General features: G+C 37.8%; 1 protein-coding gene across 2 annotated transcripts; it reads left to right on the top strand.

Annotated features, from left to right (window-relative positions):
- Positions 1–526: 526 nt before the first annotated feature.
- Positions 527–25,773, top strand: LOC127634459 (centrosome and spindle pole associated protein 1-like). 2 transcript variants are annotated; one of them, XM_052114039.1, is made up of 29 exons: positions 527–616; positions 989–1,088; positions 1,205–1,280; positions 1,444–1,547; positions 1,760–1,840; positions 2,167–2,223; positions 3,289–3,641; positions 7,696–7,775; positions 7,864–7,960; positions 8,074–8,131; positions 10,623–10,951; positions 11,066–11,184; positions 11,312–11,399; positions 12,518–12,629; positions 14,395–14,542; positions 15,335–15,421; positions 16,772–16,893; positions 16,994–17,143; positions 17,319–17,462; positions 17,992–18,099; positions 18,240–18,306; positions 18,407–18,533; positions 19,659–19,804; positions 21,494–21,628; positions 22,048–22,091; positions 22,262–22,325; positions 23,527–23,630; positions 23,774–23,924; positions 25,178–25,773. In XM_052114039.1, the coding sequence occupies exons 2-29, from the start codon at positions 1,014–1,016 to the stop codon at positions 25,381–25,383; spliced, it is 3,432 nt and encodes a 1,143-aa protein (XP_051969999.1). In that variant the 5' UTR covers positions 527–616; positions 989–1,013; the 3' UTR covers positions 25,384–25,773. The 2 variants fall into 2 exon arrangements, with proteins under 2 accessions (XP_051969999.1, XP_051970000.1); XM_052114040.1 differs by lacking the exons at positions 527–616; positions 2,167–2,223 and having other exon boundaries at positions 760–1,088.
- Positions 25,774–27,236: the final 1,463 nt, after the last annotated feature.

Below are 27,236 nucleotides of genomic sequence, written 5' to 3'. Positions count from 1 at the left end.
GGCAACTGAGATTCGTCCTCCGTCACCAGAATTGAGGTGAGTCACTACGCCACCATGAGGACTTAGAGCACATTGGGAATCGAAATAATTGTTTGTGGTAATCAACATTATGCCACAAATGCTGTTGATTGAGCTTACCGGTAACTTATATTGAACCCGGAATTTGACAAAGAGTTGTATTTGTAATTGTTCAAAAGCTACAAAACTGCACAAGATAAACAAGTCACAACCTTACAAAAATGTACACTGGGAAAGAAATTAAACAATGCAGAGAAAATTATTACCAAGATAAAAAAGGACAAAATGACAAACAGACCTATTTGAAAAAAATGACTGAAAAATGTACTATGGTATTTAACGGAAATTATGATTTCCACAGTCATTTTTGTCTGGAATATCCCTCTTTTAGTGAAAGTGGACTTTTATTTTGAAAATGTATGTCAGCTGTGAGAACAACTTTGAATGGAAAAATGTGCGAAGTATCAGCAGATTCAACTTAATAAAAAATCTTCCTCACATAATTAACACTTGGCTCATTTTCCAATTTTTCACGTGACAGTTTCAGACAAACGACTGGCATCAAACCCCGGACAAGCAAGACTTTTAAAAAGCAACGGTATAGCAAATGGTTGTTTGGTCCCTCCCAATTGTATCGGTTTACTTTGTTTCCCTGACTCAAAATGTCAGCTGACTCTATGGCTAAAATGTTATCTAGTTCGGCAGTTCACTCGGTTTTGACTGTCATTTTGACAATGACAGTTCATTGGAGGTTGAGGAGGCGCGTGTGTTGTGTTGAGTTAAGTTGTTGCCTAACAACACCAACGCTTGCCGGCGTCTGTCTGCACTCGCCATCCTCCCCATTTCTAAACAAATTCTTTATTCGTTTCTACGCCCAGAGACCGGCATACGGCACTCGTGCTTATTGATAAACGCTTCATCGATAAAAGCTTATCAAATAGAGCTTAATCTGATATCTGCTTCTTTCCAGACCAGAACAACTGCTGATTCTGAATATGGATGTGAACATCAGCAACTTTATGGAGGAGAAAAGGGTGAGGACAGAAGAAGCACCTTACATGGAAATGAAGGTAAGGGTTAGGGTTATTAAAGAAACAATGTTGTGTTTGGGTGTTTGTACATTAAACTTGGACATTCCAAGTCAATGTCGGAATTACTGAACATTGTTTTTCCTTTTGATACATAGACAAGTTCTGATAAGAGGAACCTAGAGAAGGAAAACCACAAATCTGCTTACAAAACACAAGCCAAACAGTTAAAAGGTATGTCCTATAATCATAATGTATAAAAAATATATATGTCACACTTGCAAAATGCATTTATTCAGTAATTAATTTTGTATTAAGTCCATTCTGTTTATAATTTTTTTTTACTGTTACTTCTAAATGAAGTTGGACATGTTCCATGTTTATGTCTTGTTTCCAGAAGAGGGCTTTGGCCTCAGTTTGCCTCTGGGAGAAGAATATGAACGAAAGAAGCAAAGACTAAAGCAAGAGCTGCGGCTAGATTACCGGCGTTTCATGTCTGAGGTGCAGTACTGCTCTGATGACTATAAAATTGATTAGATTGATTGTTTGTCAGTTTATAATCCAATTTTGGTCCAGAAGATTTTATAGATGTTTACTGGCATTTTTTTTTTTTTTTTACATAAATATTATTTAAATTACAGATTGAAAATACAGATCAATTTGGATATCTGATTTTATTAAGATTATCTTCTTTCTTTTTTATTTCTCCTTAGAAAAAAAATCTGAATATTGCCGATCCACTTCCACCGTCTCACTTGCTGTCTCTCCCTATAAGAGAACGGAGATCAGCAAAGGTAACTGTTTGCTTGTCTGTATTTAAGGGGGAGTTCAATCTATTTCACTATGTCATAAGTCCACCCTCTCTGACATTGTTTGGCAAGCCCTAAAAGACAAGAAACATGATTTGCTGAGACATGTTGCTGACTCTGAGTGGATAAGGTCTCCAGGGGCAACTGTTATATTACTGCAGAGCCTGTTTTGTGTATGCAGTTGAAATTCTATATTCATACAATCATAATAGAGGGTTTGAGCTTTAAATAGTGATAAATGATTATTATTACTGTAGTATTGCTTCTATTTTGTTTATTCTCTAATGTAGCGGTTATGTATTTCTACCCAGGAAAAGCTGCAAAATGAAAGGAACAAAGAATACAATCACTTTCTGAGAAAGCAAGAGGTAGCGCCAAAAACTGGGTACAATTCAGTTACACCAGAGGTTTGAATTAAATAATTGTAGCTATCAAATTGCAGCAGATTTATTTTAATTTTTTTGTTACAGTAGTTCAGTTTCTATTACTAAAACATGGAAGGGAGTTAGTAATTTTCAAGACATGAGTTCCATCAGGAATTTCCTATGTATGGTTTAAAGAGAGAGTTCACCCAAAAAGGAAAATTCTATCATCATTTACTCAGCCTCATGCCATCCCAGATGTGTATGATTTCTTTCTTCTGCAGAACACAAACAAAGATTTTAGAAGAATATTTCAGCTCTGTAGGTCCATACAATGCAAGTAAATGGTGACCAGAACTTTGAAGCTCCAAATATCACATAATGGCCACATAAAGGTTATCCATATGACTCCAGTTGTTTAATCCATTATTTCAGAAGTGATTTAAAAAGGACAATATGTATGTCCTTTTTTTAATACCGTAAATCTCCATTTTCACTTTCACTTTCAAAATGTGAAAGTGGAGATTTATAGAAAACAATTACAATATTTTACTCTTTTTATATATTTACTTAAATATTGATCTATTTCTCACCCATACTTATAAAATAGCTTCTGAAGATATGTATTTATCCACTGGAGTCATATGGATTACCTTTATGCTGCATTTATGTGATTTTTGGAGCTTCAAAGGTCTGGTCACCATTCACTTGCATTGTAAGGACCTGCAGAGCTGAGGTATTAAAATATAAATTTGTGTTCAGGAGAAGAAAGTCACTCATCTGAGATGGCATGAGGCTGAGTAAATTATGAGAGAATTTCATTTTTGGGTGAAATAATCCTTTTAAGGATAGCAGTTGCAATTTATGAGTAAAATAAGGATTGTGGTAAACATGACTTGATGTTGGCCTATAAATGCTGTCATGACTTAACAGCTCATGAGATATGTTCTTCTTTGCATCATCAACTGAGTAGATCAACAAATACAGTAGTCAATTTCACAGATTTTTTTCATTTAATTAGAGGTTGAACTTTTTGAATCTTGCCATGACATTTATGTCTTTTTCTGTCAGGCCCTGGAGAGAGATAATTTTGGCTCTGTCACCACAAAATATCCTTCTGGTTTTCCAGAGGTACAAGCTCAAGGGAACAGCCTGAGCCCAAAGAATGTGGCATCTGTAAGGAGGGATGCCGCCTCTCTAAAGGGGCCCATTTCAAAGGTGCATAAGGTATCAAGGCCACGGAGACTCTTGGCAGAGTCACCAGATCGCTGGGGAGGTCCGCAGGGATACTACATAGATCACACCAGCTCTGAGGAGGAGCAAGAGGGGATAGAACTCCTGGAGAAGGAGAGGCTGAGAAACATACAGGAAGAAAGAGACACACATGCCAAGAGAGAAGGAAAACTTGATAAAAGAACACACAGGTACCTCTCACAGCAATTACTCTCCTGCTCCCTGCTTATTCTGGAGGCACTGAGAGGCAGTGGAATTATCATTAACAAAAACTAAACTAAAAACTAAAATTTACGTTAGCTGAAACAACAATAAACATTAACATAATTGAAAAAAGAAAGAAAAAATTTAAACTAAAAACATTTCCATAAGTTATATCAAATAAAAATTAATACATTTTAGTTTTAGACACACACTATATTATACAATTTGAACCAATACAACTAGATTATTTAATACAGCCCTGATAAATTTAATGGGCGTTAAGCACTAACAACTAATTTAAAAGGACAAAACTACCATATAATAACCCCTATTTTGAAGTTGATCAGTTGTATGTGTGGGGAAATGGAAGAATAATATTTGCCTTGGGGACTTTCATCTCAAGTCACATATATTTATATATACAGTTAAACATTAGGATATAATTAGGCCCACATGGAATCTGCACCTGAATTCTAACAAAAGCTCCACGGATTTCATTAGAATGCATGTGCCTGTCATTCACAAAATGATGTAATTATGTTTCCGCCAACCTACTGTGTCCATGCATGTTAGTTTATAAGATTAAATAGATTAGATCAGTGGTTCCCAAACTTTTTACAGTGGCGTACACCTCCAAACATTCAACATCCTTTCATGTACCCCCTCTCTAACGCAAAGATAACATTTACACAAGGTATTTTGAAAATATGTATATTTAACACAATTATCTTTGCAAAACAACTCCCTTTTATAAAACATGTTATATTTGTGCATGTTTTTTTTAACATGTTACATTAATCATATACTTATTGAATAAATGGCTTACCCATTGAGATGGGTATGCTAGATATGATATAACTGCATAACTTGAAAACTCCCGCCTCATCATGTCACGCGGTATGCAAGAATAGTGTTTGGATCTGTGCCTGAAATTGTGCATCACTGCAGGCACGGCATTGCCGGCCAAATTCGAGCATTGTGGGTAAATATCAGCTCAAGGGGCTTTTATGTCACATTTGACACTATTAGCAAAGTTGAGGTCATTTGCTGAAAAAACGTCATGCAACAATGTAAAAACAAGTCTCTAGTGTGTGAGCAAATGTGAGTGAAAATTACTGCATGTGAATGTGGAAACTATTTAGCTTTACCGGATGTCTGACTCCTGTCATCAAAGCTTATGAACTTAGCCTATATCATCAGAATCAAAACTCCCTATGCACCTAACATTAAATACAAAGTATATTTTAAACAAAAAATAAAACAATAAACAGACAAATTAATATTGTGGACTATTGACATGTGCAAGTCTGGTAAAACAGCGAAGTATCAATTTTACTTGCTATCAATAAGCTAGGTCACCTAGCACTAAGCAGTGTGCTGGGCTGGCGAAAAAATAAACCTGTGTGATGCATGACGCATGAGTAGATAAAAGATAGGGTTATTTCATTGCATATTTATCTGACCTTTATGACACAGACATTTTGGTGTTTCTACACTAGAGGGCACACAAAATAATATTTTGTCAATGAGAAATACATGAACTGGGTTTGAATGTTATTTTAGACTATGATGAAATTAAAACAACAGTAAATCTCAGAACTGTAAACGCGTACCCCTATTGTCACCTTACCGCAGTTTGGGAAACACTGGATTAGATTATAAGATTTTCCTGATTATATTTGTATTTTGAAAATGTTTTGAATTAATGTTGTTTACATAAAAGGTCAAATAAATGAAATTGCAATGAATTTGTAAGTGTAGTACTCTCAGCTATGATTAACACATTTTATCATATTTTACTCCATTCCACATATTTCCCCACATTCAGCACAGAAAATATACGTGTGCAGAATCTATGTGATAATTTCATCATGTGCATGTTTATTTTTCCTCTTGTTTTCCACCGACATTAATCTATCAGTTCAGAATCCAAGATAAAGATGGATTGATGCACATCAATAGTGAAACTGATATTTCATCTCGTCATGATGACCCACCCAACTTTCTAAAACGGCTCATATTTGTTTTTGCAGTGGAATCTACTTGGTCCATTTGCTGTACTTGCAACCTTAAACACTTTTAATCTCTTTAAGATCCTTATGAGTTAACATATTTTTCTTTACCATTTTCATTATATCTTCTGTACTATGTGTCGAAATTAAGTGCAAAATGACCAATTTTCATAATCGACTAGTCAGTCAGTTGTCAGTCACTTAACTCCGATAAGACACATTTCAGAGGGATATACGGATGCTAAACGCACATAAAAAGGCTAAATAAATATCACATCGTATTGCAAAAAAATATAAAAGTAAGAAAAGTAGGAAATAAGAGAGGCTCCAGTAAAGAACGGCTCAAAACTGCTTATGCACATCCTGAACACAGCATGGCGTGCTTCAATGTGAAAAGAGAGCTTGGGAGTCTCAGGGTGATCCTCGCTGCACATTCAATAGTGCAGAACTGCAATATAAAGATGCATGTACACATCTAGTTCATGACATCGAGCAGTTTTAACTGAAACTATTAAAGCAGTGTTATACAAAATCAGCAAAGACTTTAATCTCTCCCAATAAAACCACAACCAACCCACTAATCGACTAGTCAGTTGTTGGATGACTAGTCGATTATTTGACCACCGTAGCACATCCCTAGTCCAAACGCAGTGATGTATCTGCAGAATACTCTCTTTGTGAATTGAATCATTTGTGAGAATGTCATGCAAGAATAACAATTTATACAACATAATTTATTAGATACATTCTCAGTTCAGTACATGATAAATGAAACAGACCTACACTTCATGTACAAAAATGTAAAAGAAAGGATATGAACAAAATACAGCAACAATGAAAAAATTATTTCAGCTAAAAATATCACATTTCAGCTAAATGCGGTAAAACAGCTAGATTTCCATAAATACTATAACAGTAGTTTAAAAAGTAAATGGGCTTAAACTGTCAACAGCAAGCATGTTTGAAAAGAAATGATGAAAGTGGTTTTTTACAGTCTCTGTTTTGAGCCAACCGCACATGTGAAAAAGCTATCATCACCATAGCAACATTCAAATAAAAATATCTTTAACTGTCAGAGGGCCAAATAGAAGTACATGTAGAAAGTTGAATGGTTATACACAATTGTACACTTTGCATGTTCATGCACTCCATGTAGTCCACTGTAATCTCTGTTAGTGTTAATCATGACAAGAGGAGAATAGACAAAACCTTGACAGCACTTCAACTCAAGTACTAATCTGCAATTAGAGTAATTGGGGTTTAAAGACAATCTTTCAGTGAAAATAAAACTGCAGTGAATCAAATGGTTGAAGTGGCAATTACACTAGCTGAAGCCAGTATTTATAAACCCTCCTGGCAATTTGTTGCCTTTTGAGTCTGCCTGTGGCTGCAAAAATCGAAAGACGTGGTGAATTTCAACCTTCATTTTACCTTTTAAAGGGATAGGTGACCTAAAAATGTAATTGTCATCATTCCCTCACCTTCATGTCCTTTCATACCCATATGACTTTTTCCTTCTGTTGATCTCAGGAGATAGTTGGCAGAATGTTGGGGACTGACAGCCTCAGTCACCATTTACTTAGATTGTATCTTTTTTCCATACAATGAGAGTCAATATTGACTGAGGCTGCAATACAGTATGTGTTTGAAACAACATGAGGGTTAGTAAATGAGTGCAGAATTGTCCTTTTTGGATGAACTATCCCTTTGAGATTTCATATGTTTTGTAGGATTTAAAATTGTGCATCAGTGTTTGTCTCTGCCAGGGTTTCCAACCATGTAGATTCAGGAAACGCTGTATTTGCATTGTTGAAAGTTAGATTTATTGCCCATTCTATCAGTGGGATTGTATTGATCGGTCTTGAGGCTCAAAGCATCTGATAGCTCTGCAGTTAGGCTATTTAATTCACTGTACTTGCTATGTGAATGACGTGGTTGTTTGGCATTGCTGCAGAGATCAGGGTGTGTTTACTGGAAGACACTGGCAGGAGTTTTATTTGTTTTTTGCTTTTGTGTGATTTTGATATAGTCTACAGGCACCAACCCCAGCACAGAGCAGATCTGTCAACAAACAGAACATGCCAGAGTTTGCAACAGGACTTGTGATTGGTAAGACGAGAAGTGTTGCGTTAAATCAAACTATGTACTGTGCATGTGAAATATTGTTGCAATATCTGTCCTGTGATTGGTTATTCAGGTGCTGCTGAAGAGGATGAGGCCTCTCGGAGGAGGAAGAAGCTTTATAGAGAGGAGCTGCTGCAGCAAATAGCTGAAAAACAGAAGAACAAAAGGAAGTAAGAACCATCAAATTTATTTGAAAAACAGATTGTGGGTATTTGAATTAAGGTATTCAATTATATTTGAATTAATCAAATATTAATTTCACTTTCAACATTCAATCTTACAGAGAGAAGGAGTTAGAGTTGAGAGTGGCGGCAACAGGCGCTGTGGATCCAGAAAAACAGGTAAAGGTCTTTGAAGATTTTTTATATATATATATTTGCTGTGGTTTCTAAAAGAATTTGACTTTTTAGATAAAATAACATTTAGTTAGAGTACCATAAGAGAGATGTTCTTAACTTAAATCTCACCTTTAACCTTGGCTGTGTTTTTAGGAGAACTATACCTAATTTAGATAATTTATTTCACTCCAAAATCAATGTATACATTTTCATATATATATGCAGTACTATGCAAAAGTCTTACTATGCACAGAATACTTTTCACAAAAACATTTGTTTTAAGATGGTTATTTACAGTAAATCCTCAGCTTTTAGTGTGTTAATAGGAAATATAAATTTGAGACTATCAAACATTTTGCAAATAGAATAGAAGAACAGGGAGCCCTGCAACAGATTGCATGACCCTCACAGAGCCCCCTTCTGAACATCGAGTCATTCTAGGATTGCATGAAGAAACAGAAGCAATTAAGACATCCTAAAAAGATAGAAGTAATGTGGTGGATTCTTCAAGAAGCTTCGTACATCCTGTCTGCCAACAACCAAGTAAAACGGTGTCCAGGTGTACCTAGGAGAATTGGGGCTGTTTTAAATGCAAAGGTGGTCACACCAAATATTGATTTAGCTTTTTTTTATTTTTTTATGTGCTCTATTTTGTATGATGTTAATTGATAATTGGAAACTCTTTATGACATTATTTTTGAAGAAATCATCACTATGCAACATGGTTCACTAGTGCTTAAAACTTTGGCGTGTGTGTGTGTGTGTGTGTGTGTGTGTGTATACACTGATCATTCACAACATTAAAACCACTGACAGGTGAAGTGAATAACATTGATTATATTGTTACAATGACATATATGAGGGATATATTAGGGAGCAAGAGATGAGTCAGTTTTTGAATTTCATATGTTTGAAGCAGGAAAAATGAGCAAGCGTATGTATCTGAGTGACTTTGACAAAACAGCAGGTCTTTTGGCGTGTACCAAAAGTGGTCCAAGGGAGGACAACAAGTGAACCAGTGGCAATGTCATGGGCACCCAAGGCTTATTGTTGCGTATGGGGAGCAAAGGCTAGCCCATCTTGTCCTATCCCACAGAACAGCTTCTGTAGCACAAATTGCTGAAAAGCTTAATGCTGGCCATGATATAAAGGTGTCAGAGCACACTGTGCATTGCAGCTTGCTGTGGATGGGGCTGCATAGCCGCGGAGGCAATTTGATGCTCTGGGCAATGTTCTGCTGGGAAACCTTGGGTCCTGGCATTTTTATTCATTCCCTGATGGCAGTGGCCTCTTTCAGCTGGATAATGCGCTCTGCCACGCTACAAAAAAGCTTCAGGAATGGTTTGAGGAACATGACAAAGAGTTCAAGGTGTTGACTTAGCCTCCAAATTCACCAGATCTCAATCCGATTGAATGTGCTGGACCAATAAATCCGATCAACAGTGGCTCCACCTTGCAACTTACAGGTCTGAAAGGATCTGCTGTTAACATCTTGGTGCCAGATACCACAGGACACCTTCAGAGGTCTTGTGGAGTCCATGCCTCGACGGTTCAGAGCTGTTTTGGCATCAAGTTTTGGCAGGTGTTGTGTCTAATCAGTGTATATACTGTGTATATACTGTATACATTTTTTATATTGCATATAGAACGCTTTTGATCCATTTTTACAGAAGAGTGAAAGGAGAATTTTAGGAGTATGTTTAGGATTACACTAGCATATTTTCAAAGCTAACACACATAAACTTCAAGCCGAAACACTAATTTTGGTTTTATTAAAGGAAGTCTTTAAAGGAATAGTCAGTGTTCAATACAAGTTAAGCTCAACCGACAGTATTTGTTGCATAAAGTTGATTACCAAAAAAATTATTTTGAATCGTTTCTCCTTTACTTTTATTAAAAGCAAAAATTGAGGTTACAGCACTTACATTTGAAGTGAATGGGGCCAGTTTTTAGAGGGTTTAAATGCATAAATGTGAAGCTATTCATTTTATAAAAGCACTTACAATAATTCTTCTGTTAAAACTCTACTACTATTATTTGAGCAGTAAAGTGGTTTAAATTGTAATTTTTACAGTCATTTAGGAGTTTTAGTGTTTGTTACATTCTCCTTGTACTTGTCAATGACAGGCATGGGCGGATTGGCCATAAGGAGAATCAGGACATTTCCCGGTGGGCTACGAAATGGGTGGGGATAAGCTGAAACAGGCCGCCACGTTATGCTGAAGGGGGTCGTGATACACTTTTGGGCCAGAGACTCCCCCATGCTGTTGATTGAGCTTAACTTGTATTGATCCCATAATATTCCTTAAAGATTTATTATGCTTATTAGTCATGTGCCACAAGTCAATATTGTTGAGCTCATTTTACCCCAAATCTGATTCTCACCCAATTACACTGGCTATGACACTAGAGGGCAGCACAGGTTTTCTGCATCCACAGCCTTGAAACACCCGCCATGCTGTTATTTTCACTAATCTCCCCTTGATTCCCACAGCCAGACCGAATCAAACAGTTCGGTGACTTGACCCAGGAATATTGGGGCAAAAGACGAAATGTTCCTTACAGACCTGGACTGGCTCTCAATGTCTTGCAGGCGGACTCTGCCAGGAGGCCCAAAGATGAAAGACCTCTACAAGCATCGGAAGAGAGGGTGCCCCCCGAGAGGCCACGAGTCGCCTTTCAACCCCAGTCTCTGAACAAAAGCACTGCCTCAGGCCCTGGCTTTGAGGTTAGAGCTGGGCTGGGGGTTAATGGTATTGCCCCAATTACTGATGACTATGACCGAAGCCTCTCAAGTGCCCTAGGGGAGATGGTTGCCCCAAGGTTTGTGCATTTTGTGTTGTTATATTAGATTGTTCACTTGATATAATTACATCTCCAGTACAGAATTTAAAAATACACTTAATTTCACTTGTTTGTTTTCCTCTCTGATGTCAGAATTACAGGTGTACATCCTCCGTTTGGTCCCTCCCTCACCGACTCTTATCAAACTCCTTATGATAATGCATATTACTACTATGGAGCCCGAAATCCTCTGGACCCTAATCTGGCCCACTGTAAGTGTTCTAATCTCACTTTTTCATATAAGTGTACAGAGTATATTGCTAATTAATAGACTTTTTAGATATCTGAAGAGATCAAAGCATCAAAACCCTCATAATTCTCTGTGTTTGTATGTGTCAGATGGACCACCAGTGCAGTCACACATCTCTCACATCTCTCCAGGAGTGCAGTGGCCCATCCTGCAACCTCCCTCAGGAGGCCCCACACAGTAGGCTTCTTTTATATCTGTGAATGTATTCAGTTATTTTGTTTATTCATTCCAGTTTTATGTGTTTTGTATTATCATTTAAAAAAGAATTCACCCAAAAATGAAAATTCTTGCATTATTTAAGCAAAGATTTGTGACAAAATGAGGGTATGAATTTCTTTATTCAGTGGAACACAAAATGAGATGTACTAGCAGAATGCTGACCTCAGTCACCATTCACGTTAATTGCATAGAAAAAAGATGCAGTTCAAGTGAATGGTGACTGAGTCTAACATTCTGCCTAACATTTGCTTTTATAATTCTTTTATTTCCATTAAAAAGAGACTACTATTTTATTGTGTTAGGATTGAGGTGTGGAACTCTTTAGGGGTAGAGAACGCTGTAGCACAAGCAAAAGAGTGATTCTTGTGCCATGCCCAGTTCTCTTTTTTTTTTTTTATGTTTTTTTTTTTCTCTCTCTCTCGTCATTTACTATTTTAAAGGAATATTACAGTTTCAATACATGTTAAGCTCAAGTCAACAGCATTTGTGGCATAATGTTTATTAACTCCTCCCTCTTTTTCTTTAAAAAAAGCAAAACTCTTGGTTCCAGTGAGGATCTTGCAATGGAAGTAAATGGGGCCAGTCTGTAAAAGTTAAAATACTCACTGTTTCAAAAGTATAGCTACAAGATGGGAAAGAAATATGCATGTTAACATGATTTTTGTGTGATAAAATTGCTTACTAACCTTTTCTGTGTAAAGTTGTTTCCAATTTTACAACTTTTTTGCTATGTTGACATAACGCTGTAAACACTAAAATGACTGTAAACATAACAATTTAAACAATTTAACAGTACAAATAATACATGAGTTTTAACAGAAGAATTATTGTAAGTGCTTTTATAAAATTATTAGCTTCACATTTCTGCCTTTAAACCCTCCAAAAATTGGCACCATTCACTTCCATTGTCTCACAGTAACCTCACTGTAATCTTTCAAGAATAGGAGGGATGAGTTGAAATACATTTTTGTGGTAATCAATATTATATCACAAATGCTGTCAATTAAGTTTATCTTGTACTTAACCTGGAATATTCCTTTAAATCAGGGCAACTCTCCATTTCTCTCTCTTCACAGAATTAGCAGTCAGGCTGGCATTAATCTTCCAGGACCAGCATTCATTATACCAGAGAGGCTAAAGAAAACCCAGGGAAGTGCTCTTAGCTACCAGGAAGCCCTTAAGCAGCAGGTACCCTCAGACACCCATACGATTATCAGAAACAACGTCTTTTTCCTGGGTTGTGAAATCCATTGTGTTCCCACAAACTGTGATGGCGGGTTAATTTTTTTTGTGATTTGAGGGTTCAACGGTCACACAAATTAGCTTTAAATGTCAGGATGTTTGACCAACCAAAAGCCAGTTGAGCTATGTAGATTTGATTGTTGTTCATTGGGCTGTTTTTGTCACACAGACCTGGCATTCCTACTAGTGTACCGCGTTTGCCATCAAAAACCATTAAGTCCATTTAATAAGTCTCCGTTGAACTCTTTCATGGCATAGGCTTGAAGTGACTCATTAATTTCAGTCTAAGGTTTGGTAGTTTAGTGGGATGCAGGATGCTATCTATACCATAATGGCAGTAGACACAGATGAAGGTCGCAGAGGAGGACAATCTTTATTGTCCTACTCTGTTTTCCCAAGGGAACTTTTATACTGAAAAATATGCAAGATCATTGAGTCTGTAGTAGTCTGTGCAATAGTTACTTAGAAGATTGCAGTAAAGGGTTTGAAGACAGATGGTCCTGAATGTTAATCCGTGTTGAGTTTACCAGGAACTTCAGCAGTTTAACAGGATGAGATCCGAGTGAAATCCGCTATTTCCCAAGGTAACCGGAATCTAGGGGCAGATCAGTATTAGCTAGAATCTCAAAGATTTAACTTTCTTCCTCTTAAGTGCACTTAAAGGGATAGTTCACTAACAAATCTCTCTGTGGAGCGGGGCGTGGTCATGTGTCTGTCACTGGGGAGAGAGAGGAAGCGGTAAGGGCCATCACCTGGTGATTTAATGATACATAACACCTGTGTCTCGGTACAGTGACGCAAAGACGGGCTTGAAAAAGCTGCCAAGAATGCCAGTGAGGGAGAGATAAACTGACACGAGAAACCAGAGATTGCGTGTCCTAGTAAACTATCGATTTAGCTGAAAAGCCTGGCCTTGATTTGTGTGGCTGGAAAGCCTGTGTCTTTATTTGTGAAGCTGTGCTTTAATAAAAAGCTATAGTACCTAGACTGCTGTCCCGCTCCTTTCTTGCTCGAACCAGTTACACTCTCATTTACACACCCTCATGCCATCCCAGATGTGTCTTTCTTCTGCTGAACACAAAGATGTTTAGAAGAATATTTCAGCTCTGTATCATACAATACAAGTAAATGGTAGGCAGAGCTTTAAAGGTCCAAAAAGCATATAAAGGCAGCATAAAGTAATCCATATGACTTCAAAAGCAATATAATGTGTGGGTGAGAAACGGATAAATATTTTAATAATGTTTTACTATATATCTCCAGTTTCACTTTCACATTCTTTTTGTTTTTGGTGATTTGCATTCTTCTGCATATTTCCACTTACTGGGCAAGGAGGAGAATTTATAGTTAAAAAAAAAGACTTAAATGTACATCTTTTTCTAACCCACACTTATTATATAATTTCTAAAGATATAGATTTAACCATTGGAGTCATATGTATAATTTAATGGTGCCTTTATGTGCGTTTTGGACCTTCAAAGTTCTGGTCATCATTCACTTGCATTGTATGGACCTACAGAGCTGAGATATTCCTCTAAAAATATTTGTTTGTGTTTAGCAGAAGAAAGAAATCCACACACATCTGGGATGGCATGAGGGTGAGAGAATGTTCATTTTTGGCTGCACTATCCCTTTAAAATACATTAAGTTGCTGCAGTGTGATCCTATAATAACAGCACGAATACCTGATATTAATTGTTGTGGAGCACAGATTCGGGAGCGACAGGAGAGACGTTATCAAGAGAAGGTGGAGAAAGAGCAGTATGATGCTAAGATTGAGGCTGAGATGAAGGCCTATGACCCCTGGGGAAGAGCTGGAGGAGGAGCACCTCTAAGGGATGATCAAGGAAACCTCATCAGTATGCATTTAGAGTACACACTTTTCTCAAACAACTCCCTGTTCAGTCAACTGCAATCACTGCAGTTTAATAAAGCCTTGATTAGTGCAATCCATAACTGTCATAATGCATGTGACGGGCAGTTATCTAAGTCCCTTTAAGGGCAAGTCAGTTCACTTAGCAGCCATCTTTGTAATATCCACAGGCAGCTAATTTCTATGTAGATTACAGGTATACACTTCAATGTGGAAAGCACAGAATCTTGAAAACTGTTTGTCAAGATTACATTTCAATCAACAAGTCTGACAACAGTGGTATCACAAATTTGATTTAAAATCAAGCAAAAAATAAATAAATATTAAACTATATTTTCAGGCTGGGCCAGCTAATGCTCATGCATTTTTGAGAGTAAACAAGCAGGTAATGTCTCTGAAGCATTGAACTATTAACGATAACTTGGTACTTCATTCTTTCAGTCACCATATTAAGCTTTACAATTTCTCCCATTCATTTTTCATGGTTTTATCTCCTCCTCATTTTGTCTCTGCTGTTAATGGCAGTATAACAAAATACTAACTTCTAAAAACAAAGTATATAAATGTTGTAGTTTTATAACGTGTATAAATGACAGACTTGCCACTTATAGTTCCTATATGTTCTCAGTGAATTTTCACACACATTTATAGGCATGACACATATTCTTGAAGTTCACATGTTGGTTTTGCATTGGTTTTTAATAGAAAAATCTTAACTGAAATACTGAGTATGTGGTATAATGATCTGATAAGATCTGTTGGGTTTCTGTGTTTCCAGGTGATTTGAAACGAATGCATAAAACAAATTTGGAAGCCTATGATTCTGGAGGTAGAAGAGTCAATAATGCAGCCACTTCAAGGCCAGGTAACAAACTTTGACTCAATGCATCATGTAACCCTGACCACATAATGTGTCATTATCAAAATATCATGACAACCATGTCCCTTGACTTTTCAGTCATGAAAAAAATCCTATTTAAATGGCATAATTCTCTAACCTAACCCGCTATAAAATAATTCTGAAATGGTTTGACTCCACATTGCTTTACCATTTATTTAGAAAATACATTTGAATTTGTCAATTACCTGAAAAAACCCTGAAAATGACATTTCCAGTGACATTTTATAATTTTTTATGGTTTAACTAATTAATTTTTTTCAGGTCAAGCATTAGTGCAAGACTTAACAAGTGTGCAAAAAAGCAAAACTTAATAAGTAATTAATAATTTAAGCACAGTGTTTATCCCTTGATTTCATGACATTTGTTAAAAACGTATATTTTGAAAATACAAAAATGTTGTGGAAAATAATTTCCAAGGTCAGCGTTCAGAGGCTGCTTAAATTTGCAGAGTGGTTTTCCCACCATGTTGAAAAAGTTATTCTTTTTTTTTTCTTCCTATGTTTCATTTAAATATGTCATTGGTGTTACATTTTTTTAATGTTCATGAGAAATACTTTTAATAAATAATTAATTGATATTAGGCTAATGTTTTTTGATGGAATTGACACCATCTTAGAAAATTAATCTTTAAGAGAATTTGTCACTGGTGTAACAACCCTAGCTTTATTCGTGAAACAAAATGAAATAATAAAATAAAGAACAGTCAAGTTGTCCTTTATGAATAAAAATAATGTCAAGATGTTAAAACATGTTAACCCTTAGCTTTTTTTGGGCAAAAACTGGATTGAACTGAATTTCAATAGATTTCATGACAATAGTTTTAGTCAAAGTACATTTTAGTTTTTTAAATGACTCAATTACAATTTGATTAACAATCATAAAGCCTACATTCATTTCTAAATGGTTGTCCATTTGTTCTATAGCTTTATTTAAATTAATAGTTGAAAGAAATATCCTCTTTATATATTTTATTGATTTAGTTGATTTTCTAGAATGTAAAAAAATAACTTGTAAACCATTATTCATAAAACCATATAAATGTCTCTTTGATGGATAATAAATACAATTTATTCAGGACAATACAACAAATGTAAAGAGTTATTTGAGAAGTAGGTTAACACTAGTTAAGCATCATCTATTAGCATATTGTGGGCTTTATGGGGGGGGTCCCTTAACTCTTATATGGGGTCTGGAAACCAACCCCCGCACCCCGCCCAGACCCCCATAATTTTGAACACTTGTAGTATAATCAAGAAAATCTAAAAGTGGAAGACCTTTCCGTGCAACCTATCCAAATACTCTCTGCCTCTGTAGAGCCTGCAGGTTTCACTTCTACTCAGCCATCTATGCATGCCCGGGGAAATCTTTTCAGTGAACTGCCCACTCCACAGCATCTACATGAGCAGGAAATATACAAGGACTATTTGAAACAGCAGGTATAGACCCACTTGCCTCATTAAATCAGCTTACATTTCAGAGTCCGTGCTTTTGACCTGACATCTCATTTAGTCTTTTTGTCATTTTTGGAATGAACAGATTGAGGAAAAGAGGAGAAAGGAAGCAGAAGAGAGGGAGCGGCAAAGACTCGAGGAGGAGAAGGAGGAGAGAAGACTAGCCGAACAGCGAGCTCGGATCCAGAGGGAGTATGAGGAAGATCAGGAGAAGAAACGGCAGAAGGAGAAGGAGGTACTTGATTAGCAAGTATATCATCTGAATCCTGAAATTAGCCTGGCAATATGATGATATTGTGCTGAGTAGCCACAGTGTAATCTCATTGGTCCAAATCCCTGATCCACATAACTGCGGGCAGACAAATTACTTTGCTGGAAGCTGGTTTGATCACGCCTTTGTCACTTTACAGAAAAATGCCAAAAATGAGGAGCTGATAAGACAAGCTGAAGAGCGCAGAAAAGAAGATAAGAAAAAGAGAAAAGAAGCAGAGGAGAGAGAGAACGAGACCCTAAGAAAGAGACTTGAGAGAGAGAATCAGACACATCTGGAAGAGGTGAAGGGGGAACACTGTGGAACTTTTACATTTGTTCATAAGCACACACAAACATAGAAAGTTAAATCACACAGCAGTGTCGCCATGTCCACTTATAAGCAATTTGTCTTCATAAAGTCACTTATAAACATGGGCTGTTGCAGGTTATGAGGATTTTGAGGATTATTTTCAGAATACAGTCAAATATTTGAACTTGCAAATGCTTAGTGCCCATATCGATAAAGTATGATCGACCACTAATACAAATATGACAACCTACTTTTTGAGCCGCACTCTACATAACATTATTAATAATTGCCATATGAATTGCCTTGTTTAGTGGATGTTTTATGCAAGTTTAAGCAACCGTAAATAAGATCAATGAAATCAAGAAATTCTCCTTGGCCCACAAAAAAAATGAATACAAACTAAAGCAAATGGTACAAGAAATGGGGGTTTTGTCTGGCACCACAGTCACTGTCTACCAAGGCTTTTACCTCAAACTAAACATCTCTTTATGTGCTAACACATCATTTTTAAATACCGAAAGGTTCACAGGGCACTGTCACCACCCCTACCAGCCTTGCAGAGAAAACTACGTCAGCAGACGCCCAGACCTCCGTCAGCAGAGAGCCACCGCTCTGCTGCAATTCTGTCTGTGAGTAACACACACAAATACACCTGCAAAAATGCATCACAAACCTTCTAGAAAACAACACTTGGCCTGACAGTTATTGAAATCTCACACCAGAGAAATTATGTTAAGAATTTTGATGCAGTGTGGTTCTCTTCAAACAGGTGCGTTCTATGTCAGCGCCACATTCACCCCCAGTGCCTGCCCGCAGGAATGAGATCAGAGCGACAGGTAACTGGCATTACATCCTTTGGCCACCACAGAACTCCTCTTTTATTCACAGGAGCTCAGGCTTTTCAGATCTTTGAATTTTCTGCTGAATTTGTTTTAGACGAGAAGCAGACTGTGATCAGGGAGTTGTCTGCTTTGCGTAGACAGCTGCGGAGTGAACAGAGACGTCTGGAGGGGAAGTTAATTCTGTCCAACCAACATGACAGTCCCTCTCCCGCTCCTGCCAGGTACATTTATTAACAAACATTTTCACTGGCACAATCATAAATTTATTCCGGCTTATACCACGACACTGTTGAATACTTGATTCTGTTTGACTGACAGACATTCTAAGGTGTGCAATTATTTTTCAGTAAACGCATGGCTATGAAGTAGTTCCAGGTCACCCTTGCATCTCTAGATGTAGATTTGATGTTTTTTAGAATCCTAGTCCACACTCCATCCTCCAATACCAAGTTTAAATCTTTCTCCCATAATCTCGAGAGAAGCCAAACTGCATTATGGTACCATATCACTTCACCAGATTATTTCAGTTATTTCAAAGAGCCTTACAGGCTACTATAGCAAAATATTCAAATAAAATGTAGACATTGACTATGTAAACAAATGACAAGCAATTTCTATAATATCCTAAATGTATTTTAATTTCTGTGGAAAGCACCCTCGTCTTCCCCTTTCTCTTTCTTTTGCTCTCACCCGTTAGCACACAAATAGACACTCGTGGGCAACACACAGAGCCTTGATCTCGGCGAACACCTGTGACTTAAAGCAGTTTAGCAACTAAAAAGTTACGTACTAGAATGGCGATGCTACCACCCTTCTACCTAGAAGTGTAGCTGAACTAACTGCTAGGCTTTTTGAGACTATATTACTGACAAACTCACTCATTTTGTCCTATTAAATGCACTCTTAAATGAGAATGTCCCTCCCCTTTATCTACATTTGACAAGCATTAGCAAGTGACAATCATGCTCATGGCAATGATGTAAACTAAAGGCTATTAGCCTAACATTTTTTTTATATGTCCCAACCCAATCTGTTGTTTCAATATTAAATACATCATCAAAAGAAAGACAACTGTGCTTGTCAAGTGATTTCATGGGATCTTCAAGCATTTATCCATTTGAGAGCTCTTTTGGGGTCTCGTATGCTGCTTTTGTGATGTGTTGTGGTGGGGTGGGGTCTTTCTCTGATAAAGCAGTTTTCAATTTGTTAAATAAGAACTATGTCAGTCTGTAAATGCACGGTAATGCATGACCACTGATCTCGCATCTTTTTCAACATACTACTATTATTAAGATATTTGATATTGGAATAAGGCATTTGTTTGTTACTGTATGAATGCATATTAGCAACCCACAAAGAGAGCACCCCCCGGATGAAGTTTTTGAAATGGCAAGACGGCGCAAACAGTTCCCCATCAGGAGGCCGGCTTCCCACACCATTGCAGAAGTAAACATGCAGAATCTTCGGGAGTTTAACCTTCTGAAGTACAGAGGTAAATGTGAGCTGAACTTTTACTTGCCACCCCTTAACAAATTTAAAACTCTTCAGTGGGCCTGTAATTTCAAACACAATGACTCATCAAGAGCTCTTTCACTCAGGTTTTAGTGTTTTTTTAGAATGCATGCACATTATTTTTATCTTTTAGCTAAAGAAGCTAAATGTATTATTGACTTTTTTAATTTCATTGGTGATTTGACATATGTTTAAATAAATCTTGACAAATGCTTTTGGAGATTTGAGATTTTGGTCTGTCCCCATTCAAATAGATGGAAGCTTTACATTCATGACTAGAAAATAGCTGGGGGACCTGGGGATCATTGCCTTGATGGCCACTGAGTAGTTTTAGTTTCTTTTTTCTGATTAACATTTGATATTGATTCATACAGATAACAAAGAAAAGCAAAAACTATGCTTTTCTCTCCACTGCCCCTCATCGAGTGCCCCCCAAAACGGCAAATAGCTGCCCAGATTCCCATCAAACGAATCCCAGATCCCCAGCCTTCTACATGGCATCTCCTCGAAAGCCGCCACCTTCCCCATCTCCGTGCACCACTCCCGAAATGAGGGAACTCCAGCCGACGGGAAAACCCGCCACGGCAATAATCCGTTTCTCCTCCATTTTGTCTTTGGAACTAATGTTTGGTGCGAACCAAAGTTTACACTGTTGTGTTCTCTAGACTTCGCTAGAGCGGAGCACTTCTATACTCCAATAGGTTGCCACCAAACCGCGTCAAAGCTCAATGCCATAATGTTGCCCACACTTGAACTTTCCTCTGACGCCCACACCGCCCAAGAAGCACTGCGCCGCTTCTCACCGCCAAGATATGCTGGCTGCCATAGAAAATGAATGACTTCTGGTCGATTTGACCCTCTCGACGCCTCTGGTCTGAACGCACCATGAGATGCATCCTTGCATCTCTAGATGTAGATATGATGCTTTTTAGAATCCTAGTCCACACTACATCCTCCATTACCAAGTTTAAATCTTTCTCCCATAATCTCGAGAGAAGCTGAAGCTCCGTCCCCCAGACTCTAAATTAGCAGTGAGTAATACACTGATGCCTCATGACCTTTTCCAAAAGCAGTAATCAACACTCCCAGAATATCTGCCGCTTTAGGGGGATGTATGCTACACCCAAAAATAGTACAGAGCAGGTGGCGCAGCTGTAAATACCTAAAGAACTGAGATCTGTGAATCCCAAAATGTTGAACCAAATTTTCAAAGGATCTCAACACTCCGCCCTCATATAGGTCACCGAGTGTAATAACCTCCCACACAATCCACACTGACCCCATTTTTTGAAACAGTTCATTTTAATGATTCGGTTAGTCTGATTTGCAAACAATTGCTTCCATTCCAATTTAATATGCAGAGACAAATGTACCAAAGCCATTTGAAGGTTGAATCCCCAAAAATGGAAACAGTGTGGCTCTGTGGAGCTATCAAAACATTGCTCTATTTGTTTGTGCATCCCAACCAGCTTTTAAATGTTAAAGAATCATCCTGAACAGCATCCTCATGTGTGCTCAGCACTGGGTGGCACTTTGTCCTCTGGGAATGGATAATGTTTTACCATGTTAAGCTCAATATTCACATTCAGCATCGCTGCCTTTTATCTGTCTGAGTGATGCTGTTATACAGGAGGAGAGGATGACTCTTATCTCTCTCTGTGTTTATTAGATGGTACATCTCATGAGGAGATGCGGCAGGCATTTCCTCACCCCCCCGGTGATGATCACAGTCTAGACATCCAGCAGCAGGCTTTGCTACGACAACAGCAAAGGACCATCAACAGCCTGAAAGCCAGGACAACTGGTCAGTGTTAGGGATGGACATTTTGGTGGGCATTGAGCATTCTGTCTGTTTTTTTTTGTTGTTGTTGTTTTTTTATTATTATTGTTGATCAATGTGCATATGTGTCATACAGAGTTGAGTTTTTTTTTTTTTTTTAAACATCAAAAAATTACAGCATGGTGCAATTACCCCATACAAAGGCCTCTTTTTGGATGTTTGCTTGTGTAGTTATTTGCGCAGTTTTTCTTAATAAATCACCTGCAATACAGCAACGATGAGCACATGCAATTCGGTATATTGGACAAGCAATTGTTTTACCCATTATTTTGGATTTTAGTAAATCAGGGCCTTTTTGTCTTGTTTTATATCTCTGTTTTCACAAAGACATACACATTCATTTATTAACTTTTTGTGCTCTCGTTCTTGTATACCCTGGGCAGATAACATTGACCTGGTGTCTTCAGGCCAACAGCATCCTGAGATGGTGGGTATAGTGTTTTCACACTGGTGTGCATGTACGATAGAGAAGCTCACACCTCAGTATTTGCGTGACCCATTTTACCATGCCCTTTAAGAGTATCTGCAGTCTGTTAGCACTCACTTGACAGTTTGGTTATTGACTTGACGTCTTTATTGATGTGTTTATCTCCCCAGTGGGGGAATTCTGCAGAGGATCCAGGCAGACGCTTACTGTTAGACTCAGAGAGTGCCTTTATTGGTAAGTTCCTCTGAAACAAAAAGCAGAGGAAAGCATTTTACTCAGCCATGTCAATAAATCCACCAACCAGCTTTTAGTCAGTGCTATTTCACCCACAAAGTTTAGACTTTTTGACTCAAAGAGCTACATGTGGATAACGTACTGAAGATGCCAGAGTGTGGCTTACATATTCTGCTATGAACTGGTGAGAGGTGAATGTGTACTGGTTTCACTATACTTGCTAGGACCACATTTCTCAAAATATCCTCCAATCTGAAATAGGCTATAAAATGATCCTCACTAGTTAAAAAGGCGCTATATAAGTGTAGACCATTTACTAGTTGAAAAGGTTAACAAATAGGCAAAATCTTGTTTTAAAAATGAGCAAAGTTTTACCTTTGTTTACATAAATCCTGTTGATATAGGAATTGAGGCAGAACAAATGGAAGGGCCTGTCCTTTAAAAATAAAATAAAAAATAGCCTTTAGTTAACAAAAAAATGTAATACCCCCTGCAAACAAGGTGTCATATATCTATTATTTTGGTCTGTTTTCTGGGAAGAATACTGTTCATTTTAAATATATAAGTCTGCTTTGTTAATTTTTGTCAACTGTAAGGAGTATACTAGCATACAAATAGCCTCGAAGCTAACAGACATGGACTAAAGACCAAAAATCTAAACATATCAAAAGCTGTCTGTAAGGGGTAGGAATATGTAGGGTTAGAGAGTAGTAATCATAATTAATTTAATTTAAGAATACTGCAAATCTATTGGTAGATTTTACATTAATGTCAGGGTAAAAACATATCATCCCTGTTTCAATCAACCACATCCAAATGGATTGTATGAGTGTTAGTAAGAGCTGCATTCAATGCGTGACACTGCACTCAGACAGCTGCTGTCAGTGCTACCTGGGACTGAATAGATGACAGCCAGTGTGACAGCTATGAATACCAGACAGAAGAGAGATTGACTCGGGGGTTAAAAGAATGCCTGTCCTCATTGAGTACACCCAGAGAGATCGACATTCACTTTGTAAATGAGTTCCAGAAAAACAATCTTTTGCCTCTTATCTATTTAGCGTAATTTCACTGGTTCGGTTTCAGTTATCAAGCCTTGATTGCTGTAATCATACACGTTAGATCTAAAAGGAATGTCAAGAAATCTCAGAGCTGTTATTGGAAAGTGTGAACTTTTACCGACCAGTTGTCTTCTACACAGATTCCAGTGCAGATTCATTCCTTTTACGATCCCAGCATAACCAGAGGGCAAGACCAGGCTCTGCCAGAGTTAGACCAACAACCAGGAAGGCGTATATTTTTGATGTAAGTGATTCTAGTTTTACAGAGAACTACAACCTTACTTGACCTTTACAACATCAGTGTTTATATTTAAATCGAATGTATTGGAAAATAGGTATCTTGATCTTCATATCTCAATCGGTTCCTTTTTTTTTAATTGTCTGTAGGATGTGATTACCAGGTACAACCAACCTGACAGTGAATTGGACAACCAGTCCCTGAACTCAATCACCAGCTCAGAAATTGAAAGGCTGAGGGAACGCACAAGAAACAAGATGACATTGTTGAATAACGTTAGAGAACAAGACTGGAGATCAGGTCAGGAGCTCTGGAATGTAACTCTGGACTTTGAAAATCTGAAGATTTTGCTGATGATTATCGATATATATTTAGATTGTTTTCCCGATCTAAATAGGGCTGCTTGTTGCACAATAGTGTTTCTTTTCAAACATATTTCTTAACACAACTTTGGTACAGTGTGAGCGGCAGGGTAAATTAAAGGGGGTCTCACACCGGATGTGTCTGGCTGATGACATGGCACATTCTCAAATTACAATTTTTTATTTTCTATGAAGGTATGTATGCACACACCGCCTGTTCGCCGTCTCCGGAGGCTGCTCAAAATACTGCATTTCTTATCGTTCAGTTTGCTCAATTACACCAGTTTCATACACTAACCTGCTAATTCATCACTTTCACTTTGTTCATTCTTGAAGAAGTAACAAACCTTCATAACTTTGGACTGCCATCAGCCCGTAATGTGTGTGATACCTGTGCCTCTTCCACGCTAGGACCGGCTTCAGTGAATGTTATGTTGCAACCGGAAGTGAATTGAACGCACACAAATTAAGTTTCTTATTTAAATGATGGCTAACGTTAATATATTGATTCCTCAAAAATGTATCGATAAACTAATGTGCCGATCAATTATCGATATTTCATGACATTCTTAAATGTCCCCTAACCAGAGAAAAATCTGCCAACCAGAGTGTTGGCATCAAGTATGTTCTACTTTCCAGTTTATTCTGGGCAAGATCTGCCTATTAGACCGGAAGAGACTGACATTTAAAGTGACCAGCCATAGTACGCTTTTTACATGACATTTAGGGGCAGATAAATCTGGGGCAAATAGATTTGAGGCAAATAAACTCTGATCTGAAACTTCATCTGTTTTATTTTCCTCTAAGTGGGCCTCAAAACAAAACTGTCAAATATAATTCAAAGATTCGAGGTCACATACCTTGCAGATGTGTCAAATCTAGTGACTAGTTCTTCCTCGCAAGGGTATTTCCTGGAGGACTATTAAAAACCTGTGAATTTTGACTCCCGGCAATTGCGTAGAGCTTGTGATTTTTGAGAAGGTTATTCATTTATGTGAACAACATGCATCAAACGGTTAGCCCATTGGTGCTCTGTTGGCATGCAGTCTGAGACTAGGGTTGTGCCATCCAGGTGTTCTTTGTTTTAAATGTTTTTTCTAAAATTAACCATTTCAAATTATTGTGATTTGTTTTACTTACATATAACACACTTATTTAACCAACTGTATGTTTATCTTTTGTACTTTCTAGGGGATGCTTCAGGTGAAGAAGGGGAGGAGCTATGGTCACAAACTCCTCCTTTTGATCAACGCGTTTCCATTGATACCAATGCCACAGAGCCCTGGTTACGTCCTAGCTCCTCAGATACACTCAAGGGATTCATGGGCGGTCGCAGGCCATCTAGCCAGAACCACACAAGCCAGGACTGGGATGGGCCATCTACCTACCACGGTTAATCTCAGTGCTGTTGTCAAGACGGTTATGAATTTGCACACAACAGCTATTATATATTTAAAAAAGGTTAATTTAAAGGTGCCATACTTCAAGACAACATTTTTTACCATTCTTCTTTGGCTTAAAGGTGTTGTCATAGTACCACATTTAAAGTTTTGCTGGCATTGAGTCCATTCTTAGGCAAGTCTGCTTTTCCACTTGAGAAATGACTTGATGCTTTACATACTGTGACTTGTGTGTGTAAATGTATAAACTGTTAAAAGTTATGTCTATTGTCAGGTGAATGTGATTTTGTTTTACATTTTTATGATTGTTTTACTTAATACAGATTACAGGCTGTAAGTATAAGATTATCAGCTATATGCAACTAAGCATATGACAGAAAAAATTATTTAGAGTATGACTCAATAAATATTATTTTAATAAATCTGTCAAATGTATTTTTCTTAAAAATAACTGTCAATATGCCATAAAATGATTGAAAGTTCAGCAGGGCAAATTTACCATGTTTAAAAACATAACTCGGGGTTCCCACCCTTTTTGTCTTTATTAATGAATCATTGAAAATAATTGACTCAAAAGAATGATTCACTCACTAATCGAACATCACTATGACTTGCAAGTTTTACTCTACAGTACACAAGAGCAATATCTAGCTCATTAAGTATTTTAGAGCTGAGAAAAACTAGAAACCATACACTCACTGGCCACTTTAGATAATCACATGAATAAGTAGATGTACCTAATAATCAGCCAATTGTTTTGCAGCAGTGTAATGTATAATATCATACAGATATGGGCCAGGATCTTCAGTTAATGCTCACATCAACCATCGGAATGGGGAAAAAAATGTGATCTCAGTGATTTTTGACTGTGGCATGAATGTTTGTGCCAGATGGGCTGGTTTGAGTATTTCTGGAACTGCTGATCTCCTGGGATTTTTACGCACAACAGTCCCTAGGAGTGTGTAGATTGGTGCATAAAAAAACATCTGCAGTTCTGTGGTCAAAAATCACTTGTTAATGATAGAGGTCTGAGGAGAATGGCCAGAATGATCCAAGCTGACAAGAAGGTGATAGTAACAGTGCTATGCAGAAAAGGATGTCTGAACACACACAACACGTCGAACATTGAGTCGGATGGACTACATTTATGCATTTGGCAGATGCTTTTATCCAAAGTGACTTACAGTGCACTTATTACAGGGACAATCCCCCAAAAGCAACCTGGAGTTAAGTGCTTTATTCAAGGACACAATTATGGTGACTGTGGGGCTCGAAACAGCGACCTTCTGATTAACAGTTATGTGCTTTAGACCACTACACCACCACCACTAGAGCAGCAGAAGACCCCTCAGAGTACCACTACTGTCAGCTTAGAACAGGAAATTGAGGTTGCAGTGGGCACAGGCTCCCCAAAACTTGACCGTAGATGATTGGAACAGCATCGCCTAGTCTGTCAAATCTGGATTTTTGCTAAGGTACACAAATGGATGGCCCTCTGCACTCTCAGTTTTCTGTTCTTGGCTGACAGAAGTGGAACCCAACGTGGTCTTCTGCTGTTGTAGCCCATCCGCCTCAAGGTTCGGCATGTTGTGCATTCTAAGATGCTATTCTGCTCACTACAATTGTACAGAGTGATTACTTGAGTTACCGTAGACTTTCTGTCAGCTCGAACCAGTCTGGCCATTCTCCGTTGACCTATCTCATTAACAAGGCCTTTTCATCCACAAAACTGCCGCTCACTGGTTGTTTTTTGATTTTCGCACCTGTTGTGCGTGAAAATACCAGGAGATCAAGCAGTTACAGAAATACTCAAACCAGCTCATCTGGCACCAACAATCATGCCACAGTCA

The sequence above is a fragment of the Xyrauchen texanus genome, chromosome 41, assembly GCF_025860055.1.
Source record: "Xyrauchen texanus isolate HMW12.3.18 chromosome 41, RBS_HiC_50CHRs, whole genome shotgun sequence".
NCBI classification, from domain to species: Eukaryota; Metazoa; Chordata; class Actinopteri; order Cypriniformes; family Catostomidae; genus Xyrauchen; species Xyrauchen texanus.
Note: the sequence above shows the minus strand (reverse complement) of the source record. Positions and strands in the feature narration are given on the sequence as shown.

Coding starts and splice junctions, on each gene's coding strand:
- LOC127634459 (XM_052114039.1), top strand. CDS start 1,014: ATGGATGTGAACATCAGCAACTTTATGGAGGAGAAAAGGGTGAGGACA. Junction 1,281..1,443: donor ACAAGCCAAACAGTTAAAAG/GTATGTCCTATA, acceptor TCTTGTTTCCAG/AAGAGGGCTTTGGCCTCAGT. Junction 21,629..22,047: donor CCTGAAAGCCAGGACAACTG/GTCAGTGTTAGG, acceptor TACCCTGGGCAG/ATAACATTGACCTGGTGTCT.